The sequence below is a fragment of the Cynoglossus semilaevis genome, chromosome 20 (genome assembly GCF_000523025.1).
Source record: "Cynoglossus semilaevis isolate Cse_v1.0 chromosome 20, Cse_v1.0, whole genome shotgun sequence".
NCBI lineage: Eukaryota > Metazoa > Chordata > Actinopteri > Pleuronectiformes > Cynoglossidae > Cynoglossus > Cynoglossus semilaevis.
Window position 1 is genome coordinate 5,108,532 of NC_024326.1, and position 17,048 is coordinate 5,125,579.

Genomic DNA, 17,048 nt, shown 5'->3' on the forward strand with positions numbered 1-17,048 from the left:
AGCGAGTGAGAGCGAGGATCTTGGTGGTGGACGAAGCTGGCTCTCAGTCTTGCTGTGACTGTAAGTGAAGGGGGCTGTCTTCCTGTCTTCCTGTCTTCCTGTCTACCTGTCTTTCTGTCTTTCCCTCCCCTCACCTCACTTCTGCCGTCTGCTCGTTAACCACCACTGTTTGCTTAACTCCTCCGCTCACTGGACATGTTTTTAACTTCTCGGTTAAAATTACACCTCACTGCCAACATAAACCTGTCAGCCGTAGCCGTCAGCTGTGTGTGTGTGTGTGTCGCTCTCATCCCTGCAGAGTGAAGTCAGAGTAGCTGTGCATGTTGACCCCAAAGACGGGAGCCAGTACTTATACCGCGTGGTTCTGAGATTCATTAACCCACACAGTGCTGCTGTGGCTGGTAGCATCAAGGCTACTAATACCAGAGGTGCTGCAGGTAAGGCTGCTTGTGACGACCAATCAGCTTTGATATCCAATCAAAATGTCAAAACTAATCCATCATGTTAAAAAAACACCATCATTTCCATTAAAGATACAGTCGTTACTTGGTTTTAAAGTAGCATAAAGTACAAGGAAATATTTAATTAGTGTATTCACTTATGAAACGGCTACAGTATTTTCATATAACTTCATAAAGAGTAGAATGAACTTTAATAGGAATTAAATCTGTCTTTGTCTAAAACTAATGCAGGAGTTTATTTCCAGCTGAACTTGCTGTGTGAAAAACCTCCTGGAGTTGCTTCGAGGCGGTGTTTTAATTCCTCAGAGCGCGTAGAGATGTGTACATTCAGTGTTTGTTCTCCACAGGGGCAGAACAGAGTAAGGAAGTAATATTCCCCGAGAGCCGCTCCCCATCCTTCCTCACGGTCCCGGGAGACGGATTTGCCGAGCCGTTTGCTCTGACTCCTGGGAAATGGATCATTCACATAAAGGCGGAGGGCGTACTGCTGGTGTGTGTAGTTCAGGGAGGGTTGGGGGGAAAATATGATTGTGAAAAATAGTTTATTTTCTCAGGGACTCAGCACTAACACGACTCTCTCACTCACTCAGGACTACTTAGTGCTGCTGCCCAGAGAATACTACGAAGCTCCTCTGCTGCAGGAGAAAGTCACGCAGCCCTGCACGTACCTGCCCGCAGCAAACAGGAACACAAAGTAACTCTTCAAATTATTTAACTCTTCAAAAATGGTTTTATTTCAGAGCCTTTCATCCATTTACTCTTCTTTTCCTTCTGTCAGTTCATTACTTCATGGTTCAACTCCAATTGAAAGTGAACTTACATCAGTTTGTCCAATATAAGGATGAGGGTTTTATTTCTGTGTCGGAAATGTGCAGGTGGTTTAAAGGCATCAAGTGGATGACAGCCAGTGAGAAGGACGATAAATCACTGTGACAAATTACCCAGGATCCTTTGCATTAAACTGTAAACATGTCAGCCTCAGCTGAAGCTTCGGCACAGGCTAAAAAAAGGACGATGATGGAATAATCTCGCAGCGTCTCTTGCTGACTCTGGCTTTGTCTGTGTCTCTGCCTCAGCTGTCTGTTGTACAAGCATGTGACCATGGATGGTTTTAGCTCAGTCCTGGGCCGAGAGGGAAGACTCACCAGCCGCTCTGGACGCAGGAGGCGGCAGGCCCGCGTGTCGCGTCCCACCCCAGATCACCCCGAGATGGCTGCCCTCAGTGGCAGACAGGTGGGCAGCCATGACTAAGTGCATTAACAATGCAAAGACTTAGCTAGCTATTATTGGATTCAGCGGGAGGTTTTGTTAAATTTGCAGGATAAAATGGAAGAAGGTATCGACTGGCTGTTTGGCTGAGAACATGGCCGCCTAAAGTTTGTTTAGGACAGTCTGTTATTTCAAAATATGTGAGGGCTGACTGCTACCCTGGGATAGATACATACACATGAGAAACTAACACACTCAGCCATTGTATTTGCTGTTAGCTGAAGAATTGGGTATTGGGTAACTGTTATATATGTTTATATAATATATATTGTCTTTTTCTGGCCTCCAGTCTCAGCTTCAGCTCAGTTTGCGTTTGCCTCACTCTGGCTCCTATGCCCTTGTCCTGGAGTACGCCAGTGAGACTGACGCTGTCCAGAATGTCAACGTTCTCATCAGCGGCCAGCAGGACGGTCACATCCCGGCCAGGGCTAATATTTATAGCTGTGCCTACAGGTACGTCTTTCAATGAAAGGTTGAGCTCAGAGGAAAAAGCCATAGAAAGTGAACCCTGGCTGTTCAACAGAGGATTTAAAACTGAACTTTAAGGTGTGTTCCTCTCTGTAGTTTTTTGTGTCGGAGCGTGGCCGTGGACAGCAGCAACCAAGTGGCAGTGTTACAGCTCTCACACAGGACGGAGATCCTGCTGCTGACATCCACCACTTCTTTCCTGCTGGTGAGAGAAACAGGCGTCGCCAAAATAATGCCGCTTTTGAATCCAACCGAAACCTCGTCCCTGACATGGAACTGTTTCTCCTCCTAGTACAAAGTTTACGCAGTGCCTGCCGAGGAGTTCTCCATGGACCATGTCAAACCCAGGGTGCTGTGTGTGTCCAAACACGGACGCTTCACAGAGGACAGGTAAGACACCTATGATTGGTATTTGTGTCAAACAGGAGTTTTTTACAGCACCTGTCAGTACAGGCTGTGATTTAGACGACGCTAACGTGACACAAGTTACTGTCGGTGTCAAGTGACGTTGTTTTGAAAAACATCTGCTTTTTTTTTACCAGGTGTGATGAAAGTTTCGACTAAGGGTCAAACTTTCACCTTTACTCACACAAATATATATTATCACTAATAACAATAATCAGAGTGGTTTCAGGTATGTGTGTGTTATTGTGTCGTGTTATATGTGTTTACCAAGAAGCTTAAAGATAATGTTCTACGCTGTTCTCTCAAAGCTGGAGATGAATCACTTTGTTTGTTTTTGCCCATCATTTAGTCGACATTGCACGACGAGGCAGTTCGATAAACCGGCAGAAGGTTTGATTCTGTACGCCGCCCGTGATGGACTGCTGTCATCTACGCCAGTTGCTGCTCCTCAGCGAGGAAACAATGATGAACCAAGACAGAGAAGACAGTCTGGAGTTGAACCCCAAACTGCCGGAGTGCTCCTCAAATTCCCTCAGGTATCATCACGTGTCCTTGCACTTCCTACTGTAGCCAGCAGTGGCCTCTGTAGTGACATTCATTTCTGTTTTCCACTTCTACGCTGCTCTCTGTTTCCTTCTGCAGACAGAGATCACGATCACTCCTCGAGTGCCACTCCCAGGCAGGTATGTGGTCGTCATCCATTACCACCAGCCAGAACATACCTCCTTCCCTGTGGAGGTCAGAGTAAACACAGGCCGCGACTGGAGGGGTGAGTGAGTGACTCATGTCTGATCAAATACACTGTAAATGTTTCTTAGTTCATGTTCTTCTGATAATATTTACACTGTCAGTGGATCATTAAACCAGCAGGTCTTCACTGAAACAGCCAGTCACTGGAACCTTAATGTATAAACTGTGTGATTTTGCATCATCTTTCGCTCCTACTTACTCACTTTCCTCTCCCAGGTTCCATAAATGCATCCTTCTGCCCTGCAGTCTCAGGCTGCAGGGAGGTCGTCGTTGCTGACGGACGCATCGCTCTTGACTTTGCCCAAAATTCTTGGCGGCCGCAGACCATCTCTGTGATTGTACCTCCCAGGAAAACCCTTATTTTGGTCAGTAAAGAATATTTCTGGGGGGGAAAAAAATCACAGACAAGTAAATTTGTGGAATCATGTGCATTTGGTTTAGCTATCTAAGAAATCTTAGTAGAGAACTTGGTGTACTGAAGTCCAGTCTCCTCAGGGTTATACAGTACAGTACAATGAGAGGCCTGTATTCTGTCTGGCAGCCACACAGAGCTTTATCAAAGCTTAGCCTCCAACCTTTGTGAAGCCGAGGCAGGTTTGGGCTTTGTTACTCTCTGCTTTAATTTTCCTCCATCAACCTGATAAGATGAGTTTTTACCCCTGAATTAATCTGTTGTCTCCTCAGGATTACATCTTACTGGTTCCTGACGACAGTTACACCCCGGAGCTGCTTAAAGAGAAGCCGCTGGATAATTCTGAAGATTTCATCCAGCTGTGTAGAGGAGAAGGGTTCTACATCGAGTACGTCCTCCATATCTGCTCCTTTAGTTCAACCTCCACACTCACTATTTCAAATCACTGGTTACTTAATAAAAAGAAAATCATCCCCATGCATTCATTTTAGTAATGCTTACCCAGATGCACCAGTGCCCCCTAGCTGTAACAATGTGTTATTAATAAACCACATCACTAATTGAAGATGGTGCCTCTTTCTTCTTCTCTTTTCAGCTGGAGAACTTCCTCCGGGTTCTGCAGAGACTCTGCTCGCTCCCTAGTGGCAGCCTACAACAATGGAGCCTTGGAGTGTGACTGTGACACGTCCGGGTCCACGGGGTCCACATGTGACCCTGTCGTAGGACAGTGTCCCTGCAGGGACCACGTCATTGGCCGACGGTGCACTAAATGTGCCACCGGATTTTACGGCTTTCCCCACTGCAGACGTGAGTAAATGTGAAACGAGATGTTAGAAATAAAATGGTGTTAGGAATAGATATAATTATTAAAGGCTTTGATTTGTTGGAGGGGCAGCAACGCATTGAACACAACTCCCTTCTCTTCCCTTTTAGGGAAAATGTGTTGGCAGTTTGCTTTTTCACCTTTTTACTTCAGTTTTTTGCTATAAAAATTCCTGATGTTAATTTGTTTTGCTTTTATTTTCTACTTCTAGATTTGTTTTTTATGTTTATTTATGGGAATGTTTTCTCTTTTCTTTTTTACATTTCCTTTTTTCATTTCTTTTTGTCCTTTGACTTTTGTCTCTTTTTACTTGTTTATGGATTTTTGTCTGTTTTTGTGCAGAATTGAACTTGAATTCTCCTTGAATTCTCCTTTCATTATTTTGCTATTTTGTGGTTTTTAATATTTTCTCTCTCTTTTATCACATTTGTTCATTTGTTATTTTTTGCACGTCAGCCTGTGAGTGCGGTCGGCGACTGTGTGACGAGGTCACCGGACAGTGTATCTGTCCACCGCAGACGGTCAGACCAACCTGCGAGGTCTGTGAGAATCAGACTTTTAACTTTCATCCTCTGCTGGGCTGCGAGGGCTGTGAGTGTTCTCCAGATGGCATCAGAGACGGAGCCGGACCAGAATGTGAACCCATCACTGGACAGTGCAAGTGAGTGGAAAACAGTAAGATGGAGTTGTCTTCACACGTTAGTACCCTTTCAGATTCAGTGCTTATTTAGTGGATGTTTAATAGTTATAGCTCAGGAAATGAAGTGAGATGACTGGTGTGTAGTTTTAATGCTAATGTAATTTGTATTTTTTCAATGCATGTTCTCATTTTTATTTTTAGTATGTGAGTTACTAACAAATATTTCCTCCTTCATGGAGTGTTTTATGAAGGACAAAAAAAGGGCTGGAATTTGATGCCTGCAGCTTTGAACTGTGTAAACAGGAACTTGAAACCACATCACTCAAAAGTGACTGATGTGCAGATTAGTTCTGGGCTCTGAAAGGCTAAAATACAGCTTGTCTCTCCTGTAGGTCCACGTGTCAGTGAGAAAAGAAATATTTAACCAGCACAAAGAACAACATCGTGAATTAAGTGTAAATACATTTAAGAAATTGATGGAACCTGTTCTCCGCTCATGATCTGTGGTTTTCTGCAGCTGCAAACCGAGGATCGGTGGCCGCAAGTGTGACCGCTGTGCTGCTGGTTTCTACCGTTTCCCCGACTGTCTCCCCTGTAAGTGTAATCAAAGTGGTGTTACACCTCAAGTGTGTCACCCGGACACAGGGAGGTGCCTCTGCAAGGTGAGCTTTTTTTTTTTTTCTTTCTTTTGAACTTGAACTTCCTTTTTTCCTCAATTTGGTTAAAGTCATTTCCTGCTCTCTGACCCCCTCTCCTGGTTCTTCTGTTGTGGCTGCCATGTTTGTAGATGAATGTTGCTGGTGTCAGGTGTGACACCTGTCGGCAGGGTTCCTTCTTCTTTGACCCGTCCAACCCTCACGGCTGTACCAGCTGCTTCTGCTTCAAGGCCACTGACCAGTGTCAGAGCTCAAGCAAACGCAGGGGGAAGGTGTGTGTGTGTGTGTTTTTGCGTTTCCTGCCTCTGCTTGTCTGTGGTTGCCTTTGGCTTTTGTTGCACCTACAAAAGCTCTGCACTAATAGCAGTAACTGTATGTGGTAAAATGTTACGTTCTGAATTAAAGCTGCAGATTCTAGTGTTTTCCAGCACCTAAAGTGGCATGGCAAATTGCAGCCATGTGGCATTTTTTATGGAGAAAATGTTATGGGAAACATTTGTTTCTTTCTGTAGAACTAACACATAAAAAAACATAGCCATAAATATTTAAATTGCACAGAATGGTGCGCAGGGTGTATTTTTTCCACTTTAACGGCGTTCCCTGCTGTTAGTTTGTCGACATGAGGGGTTGGCGTTTGGAGAGACCCGACCGGGAGGAGTTTCGTTCTGTGCTGAACACAGCCAGTAGCACAGTGGTGGCAGACGTCCAGGAGCTTCCTTCCACGGTGCAGACTCTACACTGGGTGGCACCACAGACCTACCTGGGAGACAGGGTGAGTCGGTGGAGGGATGGGTATCACTCATGACCCCCTGCTCTTTTCGTACTCCTCAACCTCACCATAATTCAGACTTTTTTACTTTTATGTTTCACCGGAGTTGCCATAATGTGTCAGACTCACACACAACACTGCCTCTAAAACACCAGTATTCTCACACATGCTGTGTTTAAGTGTATGGTGTGTTAAATGGACAGGGATTGGCTCCACACCCCCCCGCCCCCCAACCCAAAGTCCAAAAGTTACTTTTGAAAAAACACAAAAGAAAAGATCAATATTTAAATTTACATAAAAAGAATCAAATTAATATTTTAAATAATTATATTATATTAATAACAATTTTAAAAATATCTTTGGCTGCTTCTTTGCAGACCTGTTAAAATATTAAACAAATCATAAATATTAAAATCTAATGTTGGAGATCATGGCAACATGACTGAGTATCATTAGAGTTTAAGGATTAGTCGGAAAAGAAAGTTTAAAAAATGTAGTTTGTTAATTTTATATGACATTTTGAGAGTTGATGAGTTCCATCAGCAAAAATCACCAAAAAATGTTTTCCTCAGGTCTCATCCTACGGTGGACACCTGACCTTTCAGACCAAATCTTTTGGGATTCCCAGCGAAGGAATGACTTTAATGGGCAGACGACCTGATGTCATCCTGACTGTGTGTAAACTCCCTTATTTTCCCGATGTTATGGGTGTATTTTTCTTATCGTCAGTTTATTCATACCTGTAATCATTTCCACTCAGGGTCAGGACATGACCTTGATTCACATGGCTCCACAAGTCCCGCATCCAGACAAGCTGTACCAGGGACGTGTCCACTTGGTGGAGGTAAACTCCACGTTCATTGATCATATTTTATAGTCATAGTTTCATGGTAGAATAAATCTGAATAAATGTTCACTGAAGGCACTGTATTAACTCCCAGGGAAACTGGCGACATGCCGTCACCAACCAACCAGTGTCCAGAGAGGAGCTGATGAAGGTCTTAGCTAATCTGGCAGGTCTGAGGATCAGAGCCTTGTACTTCACCCAGACCCAGCGTCTTAGTCTGGGGGAGGTGGGCTTAGAGGAGGCGACGGACACGGGAACTGGAAGTCCCGGGAACAATGTGGAGCAGTGTGCCTGCCCTCCGCAGTACAGCGGAGATTCCTGTGAGGTAAGACGTTTAAAAGCCAAAAGAAGAAAAATGTATATATAAAAAGACACACTGAGGAAGGATAATGTTGCTGACGCTGAGTCAGCATTTTAGCAATGATGGGGAAAGAAAAAAGCCTCCCTTTAGGAAGAAATCTCCAGCAGATCCAGACTCAGTGTTGCCATCTAGTAGATAGAACACAGCAAATATGAATGGTGATGAGCAGTTCTGGAGGAACAGGAACCTATGAGGTGAAGAAGCTACTTAGCAGCTTTTGTTAAAAATTGTATTTGCTTGTATTTGTCTGTCTAGTCAAATTTGCATGCTGCGCCGCAAGGTAACTAATTCACTTAGTTTGACTTTATAGCCATTTCTAAGACTCGGGCGGTCTGGGTGATCAGAGCATATCCATTTTCCCCAGAGGAAACTCATGTGTGGAGCTAGGGAGGACCCTGTTCCTCCTCCCTTCTGTACGTAGGGTTAATCACCTACAGCATGCACAAACACATACCAAACAGTTCATTTACCATCCGTCATCTGTCTGTCATACTCTGTGTAGCAATCACAGCGTTGAACTCACTCAGGTCCAGTGTTAATGTGACTCACATTCATCAAGCTGCTGACACTACAGTCTATGATAATCATAATGTCCATCTCCTAAAATTACAGTTAGGTGATGAAGACGACTCTGTGTTGCTAAGGCTGTGTTAAGAAATCACTGAGATGCAGTCAGCGTCAGAGTAATTAATAGTTTTTATATTTTACTACTAAAAATTCATGTCTGTACGATTCTGAAGATGGAGCGTCCTTAAAAAAGAGTTTTCACAGGTTCTGGACCCAGACACAGTCTAAAACTATCCAGTGCTACTCAGATGATTTCCTTTCAAACACTTTTGTCATTAAAAAATGTTAAGAATTGTCTACATGTATGTTTCTGCAGAGGAAGTGTTATGTTTTACATTTAGCTTTTCGTAGCCAAGTAGTCAAACCAAGCTCATAAATTATCATCTGTATTTTTTTTACTGCACTATGACTTTTATTTTATTGCTTATTGCTCCATTGTTCTCCAGGAACATTTCAGTTGACTTTTTCTTGATGGCTAGAGAAAGGGAAACCGACAAATCGAAATAGAAAAATGTGTCTTAGATGTCAGAATGGCAGAAGATAACAATCAGCCTTGGCCACCGTGATGAGTGAAGCTCCTGTCTTCGGGGCTCATATTTTTAGAGTGCCCTGACACGCCTGAGCCGGGCGCCACACCTAGAAGAAAAAGAAAAGAAAGTTAATCAGCTGAGGAGCCGTGAGTGGAATGTACGTGAGCTCTGCGCCTAAATTGCGTAGCCTGGGGCCAGGATGTGAGACACAATCACGCAGACATGATATTAGTGATTATATAGTTTTGATCATGACTCACAGAAACAGGGGGTGGGGGGAGAGGTGGCAAAAAGAAACAAAAAACAACAGCAAAAAGCTTAAAACGTAATAAAATTCTGTCCTTTTTACAGTTTACAGGTACAGGTGTGTGTACGTGTGTTGATAAAAAGGCGGATTTACATGCCCAGAAGTAGAAGGACAAACTGCTCACCTTGACACATCGGGTGTGGCATCTGGCAACGCTGTGTTGCTCATAAAACTGACTGTGTGTGTCTGCACCTACGGCTGACACACCCAGGGTTCTGTCTGATTGGTGTTTGAGCGGCGTGATTCAGGTGTGAGTTTGTCTGTGTTGTGCGCAGAAGTCAGACTTTCCAAAGTGATTGTTCTTTTTTTTCTGCGTAGTGTTGAAAAAGAAACCTTTTACAGGCAGCGACCACACCTTGTTCAGTTATTCAATCTGTGAGCTAGTTGAGCCGAATGACCCTTTTAGAAGACAAATATTCTCACACAGCTTCTTGTTAGGCGTGTGTGAAGAATCGAAGATTGTGCACGATAATAAACAAGAATAAAAAAACAAATTCTAGTTTCAGAGTTTCTGGGATTTGAGCCAGACTAAAACAGACTAATGAAGAAACACCACTAGGTGTCAGCCTCTTTATCTGAAGTGTTTGGAAAGTGAAGATACTTGATGTTGAGTTTTTACAGAATTCCCAAATAAACTTTAGGAATTTGTTTTCTTTAATTGTATCATTCTCCTCATTCCAATACTGAGGACATTTTGAATGATTGATCTGGACTGCAGGCAGACCAGTCAATCAATTGGATCAATTGGAAAGTTCAATACATAGTTCTAAGGCTCCATTCTCTCTCAACAATGAAATTTGCCAGTAAACATAAATGAAAAAATATAATAACATTATTAATATTTTCTTTGTCCCTTTGTCTATAAAACAGAGGAAAAAGCAAACTATAACATGAGCTAATTAGGGCTCTGTAGTAGTTTTTCCCAAACAGAACTAGGTACTAACAGTATGTTTGAGGGTACAGTTCGTGTACATTTCCACCTCCTGGATGTTTGTGGAGAAATACAATATGGAAGCAAGAAAAAATGGAAAGATAGGAAGCATGCAAACACTAGCATGTGTGTACTTGTGTGCCTGCATACACTCTGAGTGATCCACTCGCTCTGACTCAGGTGAGAGTGGGGCGTGTCCTCTCGTCTTTGGGTGCGTGAGCGTGTGTGTGTGTTTAAGAAAGCCGGGCAGGGCACGGCAGAGTTTTATTTCTCCGAGAACCAACAACGTCAAGATTGTTGGACATGCATTTGTACGGGCGGCGGCACGGACCGGTTCTGCTGAAGACACTGATTTGTTGGACCCTGATTGGACTTAGCTCTGCCGGTCATCGGCCATATGAGAGATGGGAGCGACCTCGTCACCCCAGACACCATGACAGATGGACCCAGCGGATAGTCTATCCATCATTAAATGACCAGGCGGTGCACTACCCCAGGGTTAATGACGGAGAGCAAATAGTTCAGTTTCCCTCGCTGAATGATGACAGTGACAGTTCTCAGGTTCAGGTAAAAAAAAAATACAGAGATTAGATTTTGTTGTTGCTGTTGACTGGACTGTTTTCCTCAGTTCTCTGATGTTGTCTGGTGGCGTCTTTAGGAATGTTATCTCTGAGGGCGAAGGGCATGTGTTGACGTAGTGTTAACTGTTAATGATACCAGGTTTAGGTGAAGTTCACTTCTGTGTGAACTCACACTTTACAAAGCTGTTAAAGTACAGTGATTAACTATTTAAAAAAAATTATATTTATACCATTTTTTAAATGGTTTTACATCACATCACTGTAATGCCCTATGTTATAGAAACAGAACAGCGATCAGTCAGTCATGTCATTACATTACAATGAGGTTATATCAATAACATCTTAATATTTTAACGATTTTACTGTTGAGATTTTTAATTTATTTCACAAAAGAAACAGATGTTACTCTTTCATTATTGTGAGAGGCTGTTGATACACACTGACGGAGTCTGACCAAAACACTTAGCCACTGGTGAAGCACACAGCCAGGGTAGATGGGGGGTTATCAGTCTGGCTTGTGTCTTCATCATCACAGCAGTAGTCTGAATAGTCATTTAGCAGAGATTTCACATTGGGTGTCCGTCCTGAACAACCCAACCTGGGATTTGAGGATTTGGTGGAATTGAACCAACAGCTTTCCGGTACCTGGCAAGTGACCGACTGCTGCTCCACTCTAGCCCCCAGGGCTTAAAAAGTAGGCCAAATTTTGATATTGTGCAACCTGTTGTCACATTCCTTGAGGAAGGGAGCGCCTCAGAGTCATCTTCCTAACCAAATATTCAGTCTGTCATCACAGTAACAACAACAGATTATATTTACCATAGCTGGGTAACCAACCAGTCAATTCACCTTATTTGTGTTTTTCCAGAAATGTGCTCCAGGTTTCTACAGAGACGGCAGTGGGCTCTACCTGGGCCTCTGCGTGCCCTGTGAGTGCAACGGCCGGGCTGATGAGTGTGAGGACAGGACAGGGAGGTGCCTGGTAAGAAATACACTCAACCCCAAACCCAAGTATCAACAAGGAATGGCTATTCAGGATCCAGCTGTCACTGTGCCGTGCTCCTTTTGGTTGTTACTCCCTCTCTCTATTTCCGTCCCCAGATTAGAGACACTATCTGACACAGTGTCCTGACCTCCTGTTGCAGGCCCCCCTGCTTGTTTGTTCTTTTTAGTATTATCTGTGCTCTATGCATTTCTACATCTTAGCCATCTCTGTTATGTTATTGTGCAAGAAACTCAAGACCAGGCCTGTGTGTGCAATGCATGCGTGAATCCACACCCTCGCTGCTCAAAGCCAAGTGGACACAAGCTGCTGAGAAGAGAGTCGATCAGTGATGGTTTGACAGGGGGAAAGGTTTTTCTGCACAAAGATTTGCTGGGAATGCACATTTTGTTACTCACCCAAAGGTTCATTTTATGCAGAATGGCCCTTTATTAGTCTTTAACAAGCACCTTTTACCTTGTATTTGTACTTTGCTTGTAATCTTAAAATTAAGAATAAAAAGTGCTTTATAATCAGTGCGTTTATAAAAAAAATAGTAAATGATACATTAATTTTTCTAATATTGGGTGTTTTGGTTTAAATCTCGCCCACAGTGGTAAAAGGACACCACAGTGACTCCTTCTCCTCAGCCTCTGGCCTCCTTGTTCTGCTGTCTTTCTTTTCCTTATCATCAAGTTACTTCCTGTTTTAATGATTGCTTGATTCTGTCTTGCAAAATAAATACATCAAGTTTTTTCATTTTATTTAATTTATTTTTCAGAACTGTCAGTTCAACACGGCTGGGGACAAATGTGAACGCTGCAAGGAAGGTTACTATGGAGATGCAGCCCAGAAGACATGCAGGGTTTGTCCGTGTCCTTTCAGTTTGGCCTCAAACAGGTGGGTGAAAAAAAACAATCAAGACCAACAGACTGCTGAACAGCTGTGCTGTGATTAAAATGGTCATTCTTAATGTCACTGTCCGTCCTGCAGTTTTGCAGTGGGCTGCAGAGAAGTGTTCGGAGACGTCCAGTGCATATGCAAATTAGGCTACAGTGGAGACAAATGTGAGAGGTGAGAGTCTGTGCGGCTAAGGTCACCTGTCGATTAATTTGTAATTTGTGTAATTTGTAATCTGTGTAATTTGTGGTTTCAATCCCACTCATTTCCTTGGGTTATGTTAAAGGTGTGCTCCAGGGTACTACGGCGATCCGCTGATACCAGGAGGGAGCTGTCAACGATGTAACTGCAATGGCAACGGAAACACGTGTGACTCCCGGACCGGAGGTTGGACAGTGACGGCGTTTGACCTTCATGATTGATAATGATGATAATTTTTCCCAAATTAAATCATTCAATGTTTTTGTTTTGCTTTTTTTTATTTCTGCAGTTTGCAAAAACACCCAGGAGCCTGGAGACACGGACACAGATGAGCACTGCAAAGGTAAAATTAGAAAGAAAAAGGTGTGATTGTAAAACTCATACTAGGGTAAGTCAAAAAGTTCCAAGAAACTGAAAAATATCTTTACATCCCCTTCTCAGAGGAATTTGAATTTCCTTTAAAATGTTCTTTTTGCAATTCTTTTAACAGGGTTCCAATTATAACGTTTTTATAATTTAATTTTATTCTGATTATATTTTGACAAAGATATATCAATAAAACTTGTTGACATTTTTATGCAAACACCAAACATGACAAACAATATACAGGAGATACATATATTCACATATACTTTTTTGTTAAATGAACTCATAGTCGTTGATATGCAGTACTCAATAACCAAAGGTCCTTTGTGTCTCAGAGTGTGACAGCTGTGCTCAGACACTGCTGAATGACCTGGAGAAGCTGGACGATGACCTGAACAGCATCAAATCTCAGCTGGACAATGCCACAGCCAGCACCACATCCAAGGACAGGCTGAAGAAACTGGAGAAGGCCGTGTCAGACACCAAGGTAGTTGATTTATCACATGATTTCCATTCATTCTGATTGTCAAAAGAAATGGTAATACGCTTAGATTGAAATATATTCTGATCACTGAGTGGTGATATATCTAAAGTTGTAAATATGACACCAGAAACTGTGCACTGAAAGTGCTGCGATATACTGCAGTTAATCTGTCATATTCTTTGATTTTCCTTTTATTACAGCTCACCATAGACATTTCTGTTGTCGTTGTTTACACAGGTTCTTGTCAACAAATACAGCACTACCATCACTGCTGAAAGGTCCAGAGTCAAACAGCTGGAAGTGGACATGAACAGTCTCTCAGACGACATCAGTACCCTTGACAAAAAGGTAGAGTCCATGACTGCATACTTGGGCTTCAGTGTACAGTACATTGAGTATATGGAGTATCAGTATATACTGTCTTTGTTCGTTCAGGCAGATAAAAGGGCCACTGAAACAAACAAGGCATTGGCAGAAGTTGAGAAAACCCACACGCGAGCCAAAACACTGGACACAGAGATCAGAAACCTGCTGATTAAAATCCAAGGTACAGGAAAACCTTGCGGGGTAAAAACGTTTGTAAGGATAACCTCCAATATGATGACCAAAATTTTTTTTTCATCCTGTATGTGCAGCGCTCCTCGACCAGCTGAAAGAGGGAGACACCAGGGGTGACTCTGTGACCAGTGAAAACCTGGCTAAAATGATGGAAGAAGCCCAGCGTATGGTGAAGGAGATGGAGAACAAAGACTTTGACCCCCAGAAGACGGCAGCTGAGAGGGAGAGGGACGAAGCCGAAAAACGTACGAGACCAGAAAAATCTGTTTATTCTTTTTTTAAACTAGAGGCTTCTGTGCACCCGTCCTCACACTTGTTTATTTTTTATGTCATTCTACTCTCTCCAGTGCTTGAGCACATCAAGGCCAATGTCACTAAGCAGTGCACAGAGAACGAGGCTGCAGCAGAGAGACTCGAGGGTCACCTGAAGGATTACGAAGCGAAGCTGAAAGACCTGGAAGCGGCCTTGAAGGAGGCCAAGGACTCACTGCAAAAGGCCAATATGGAGAATAACCTCAGCGCTCAGGCCCTGAAAGACATGCAGGTAACTGACTATTTGAAGTTGTGGCTTTTGGTTGGTTAGATTACGTGAAGTGCTTTGTTTCTTCCCTTTTATTTTGTTTATTTCATGTCTTTACAGCAGAGATGGTAAATATAAAGCAGCCAGATATTGGTGTCATGTGTTTGTAAATAATATTCTAAAAAAAAAAAACAAACAAAAAAAAAACCCAAAAAGATTATATTTAGATGTATAAGATTATAAATTAACTACAAATTCTGTTGTGATATTTCTTCTGCCCCAGTGGGAAGTGACAAAGTTGCAATACTGCCACCTACTGGCTGCATCTTCATCCAGAAGTTCCTGTACTGAAACAGACATACTTATGTGTCACTGCAGTTTATAACACTACAAATTTTCTTTAGCTAAATCAAATAACACAGCTTCTTCCTTTTAGACTACGTTACTTTTTACAGTTAACCGTCTTTGGGAAAGAAGTGTAGTTTTGTACCTGTGGTTACGCAGTTGTTTATAATGAATGTGTCCTGCAGAAACGCGTCCAGGACTTGAACGAGGAGAAAAGGACGGTGGAGGACCAAATGGCCTTGGCACAGGACGAGCTGAAGAAGGCAAAAGATTTGGTGAAAAAGCTGACAGACAGTAAAACGGTAAAGATGTTCTCTGGTTCTACACCTGCTCCACACTCTTAGGTCTTAACATGCTCTCCTCTCATATTCACTCTGTAGATTTATGTTAACCACTTTCTCTGTAACAGGGTTAGATACGTGGACTTGTCTCAAATGAATTCATGTCCTTTTCCACTTTAGGAGTATGAACAGCTGGCTGCACAGCTGGATGGAGCCAAGGCAGATTTATCCAAGAAGGTGAAAGAGATTTCTGAAGCAGCGGCCAAGGAGAACCTTGTGCGGGCTGCAGAGGATCACGCAGAGGAACTCCTCAAAATGGCCAAAGAACTTGAAAAGTAGGTTTAACGTTACAGCTAATGTGTAAAGACATCAGCACGCCTGCTCTCTCTCTGGTTCAGAGCTATTCAAGCACAGACTTCAGATGTGATTTTTATTTATGTTGCTTATGTTTTTTTTTCTTTCACTTTATCTATTTATAGCGCTGTGAAGAACGCAAGTGGAACCACTGCAGTGCGTGACGCCAAAAATGCTATCGATGCTTACAAGAACATCACAAACGCCATTAACGCTGCTGACGCTGCTGCTAAAGAAGCCAAAGATGCAGCAGAAAATGCTCTGAATGTAAGACAAGGATTTTTATACTTTATATTTGCTTGTATTTTTATGACAATAATTCACTTCAAATACTGGGTTTTTTTTCAATTACAGAATGTCCAAAACCAGAAACTCACAGAAAGAGCCAAAGACCTAAAGGATACCGGTGATGACCTGCTGCAGAATGCACGGGAAGCAAACCAAACGCTCCAGGGTACTTGGCTTTTTTACAAGATCACGCTTTTATAGTTTCTCATTTCACAAGATGCTTATTCTTTATTCTTTTGGGGGGGGGTTTCTCTCAGATGCAACTGTAGACCTCAATGACTTAAAGAAGCGGCTGAAAAATGCTGACAAGAAAAAGACATCTTTGGAGAAAGCCCTGCTTGATGTGAAGAAGGAATTAAACAACACCAACCGAGGTAGAGCAAGTCCAGACATTAGCAGGATCAGTGTGAATTTGTCTCAGTCAGTCAGAATTAATTTTCCCCTTTTCAATTTCAGATGACATTGAAAATATGATCAATGAAGCCAAACGGAAGGCAGCCGCAGCCAACGATTCTGCTGCCAACACTATGGACAGACTGGATGACATTAAAAAGGAAATAGAGAAAATTAGTCTGTCTCCTGTGGACTCCAACCTTGGCAACATATTGGACATTGTGGACAAGTCAGGTGAGCATTTGATCAAATGTGACTTTAACACTTTTTAAATTCCCTCTCTTATGGTAAGGATCATTATGACTCGTGTTTTCTCTGTGTTTTAACGTTGCAGTGAATGACTTGTTGACGAAGATCCCAACTCTGAATGATAAGATCTCCGAGGTGGTGAATCTGACCTCAAACTTCTCACCCATCAGCAACATCTCGGAGAACATCAAGAAGATCAAGGACCTTATTGAACAAGCACGGGACGCAGCCAACAGGGTAAGAGTCCGGAGTCCTTCCATGTTGTTAACTGCAATCAAATCCCAGGTCACTTTACTAGGTTGGAACTCGGCTTCCTTCAGAACAGCCTAACTCTTAATGTATATTTTCAG

General features: G+C 42.7%; 1 protein-coding gene across 3 annotated transcripts in view; it reads left to right on the forward strand.

The window, feature by feature from the left end:
• Positions 1 to 17,048, forward strand: part of LOC103396180 (laminin subunit alpha-3) — a 48,974-nt gene that overhangs the window by 23,429 nt on the left and 8,497 nt on the right. For all 3 annotated transcript variants that reach the window (XM_008334175.3, XM_008334177.3, XM_008334178.3), the window contains 36 exons: positions 299 to 437; positions 809 to 951; positions 1,052 to 1,155; positions 1,538 to 1,694; positions 2,020 to 2,183; positions 2,295 to 2,403; positions 2,491 to 2,588; positions 2,953 to 3,139; positions 3,246 to 3,372; positions 3,570 to 3,718; positions 4,038 to 4,153; positions 4,361 to 4,572; positions 5,045 to 5,249; positions 5,746 to 5,890; positions 6,016 to 6,156; positions 6,495 to 6,656; positions 7,226 to 7,327; positions 7,414 to 7,497; positions 7,595 to 7,825; positions 11,646 to 11,759; positions 12,541 to 12,659; positions 12,753 to 12,833; positions 12,946 to 13,046; positions 13,150 to 13,203; positions 13,562 to 13,713; positions 13,948 to 14,058; positions 14,146 to 14,257; positions 14,346 to 14,513; positions 14,616 to 14,812; positions 15,319 to 15,435; positions 15,595 to 15,749; positions 15,894 to 16,035; positions 16,123 to 16,222; positions 16,314 to 16,430; positions 16,513 to 16,683; positions 16,784 to 16,935. In XM_008334175.3, the coding sequence (XP_008332397.1) occupies positions 299 to 437; positions 809 to 951; positions 1,052 to 1,155; positions 1,538 to 1,694; positions 2,020 to 2,183; positions 2,295 to 2,403; positions 2,491 to 2,588; positions 2,953 to 3,139; positions 3,246 to 3,372; positions 3,570 to 3,718; positions 4,038 to 4,153; positions 4,361 to 4,572; positions 5,045 to 5,249; positions 5,746 to 5,890; positions 6,016 to 6,156; positions 6,495 to 6,656; positions 7,226 to 7,327; positions 7,414 to 7,497; positions 7,595 to 7,825; positions 11,646 to 11,759; positions 12,541 to 12,659; positions 12,753 to 12,833; positions 12,946 to 13,046; positions 13,150 to 13,203; positions 13,562 to 13,713; positions 13,948 to 14,058; positions 14,146 to 14,257; positions 14,346 to 14,513; positions 14,616 to 14,812; positions 15,319 to 15,435; positions 15,595 to 15,749; positions 15,894 to 16,035; positions 16,123 to 16,222; positions 16,314 to 16,430; positions 16,513 to 16,683; positions 16,784 to 16,935 (4,938 nt within the window). The remainder of the gene's footprint in view (positions 1 to 298; positions 438 to 808; positions 952 to 1,051; positions 1,156 to 1,537; positions 1,695 to 2,019; positions 2,184 to 2,294; positions 2,404 to 2,490; positions 2,589 to 2,952; positions 3,140 to 3,245; positions 3,373 to 3,569; positions 3,719 to 4,037; positions 4,154 to 4,360; positions 4,573 to 5,044; positions 5,250 to 5,745; positions 5,891 to 6,015; positions 6,157 to 6,494; positions 6,657 to 7,225; positions 7,328 to 7,413; positions 7,498 to 7,594; positions 7,826 to 11,645; positions 11,760 to 12,540; positions 12,660 to 12,752; positions 12,834 to 12,945; positions 13,047 to 13,149; positions 13,204 to 13,561; positions 13,714 to 13,947; positions 14,059 to 14,145; positions 14,258 to 14,345; positions 14,514 to 14,615; positions 14,813 to 15,318; positions 15,436 to 15,594; positions 15,750 to 15,893; positions 16,036 to 16,122; positions 16,223 to 16,313; positions 16,431 to 16,512; positions 16,684 to 16,783; positions 16,936 to 17,048) is intronic.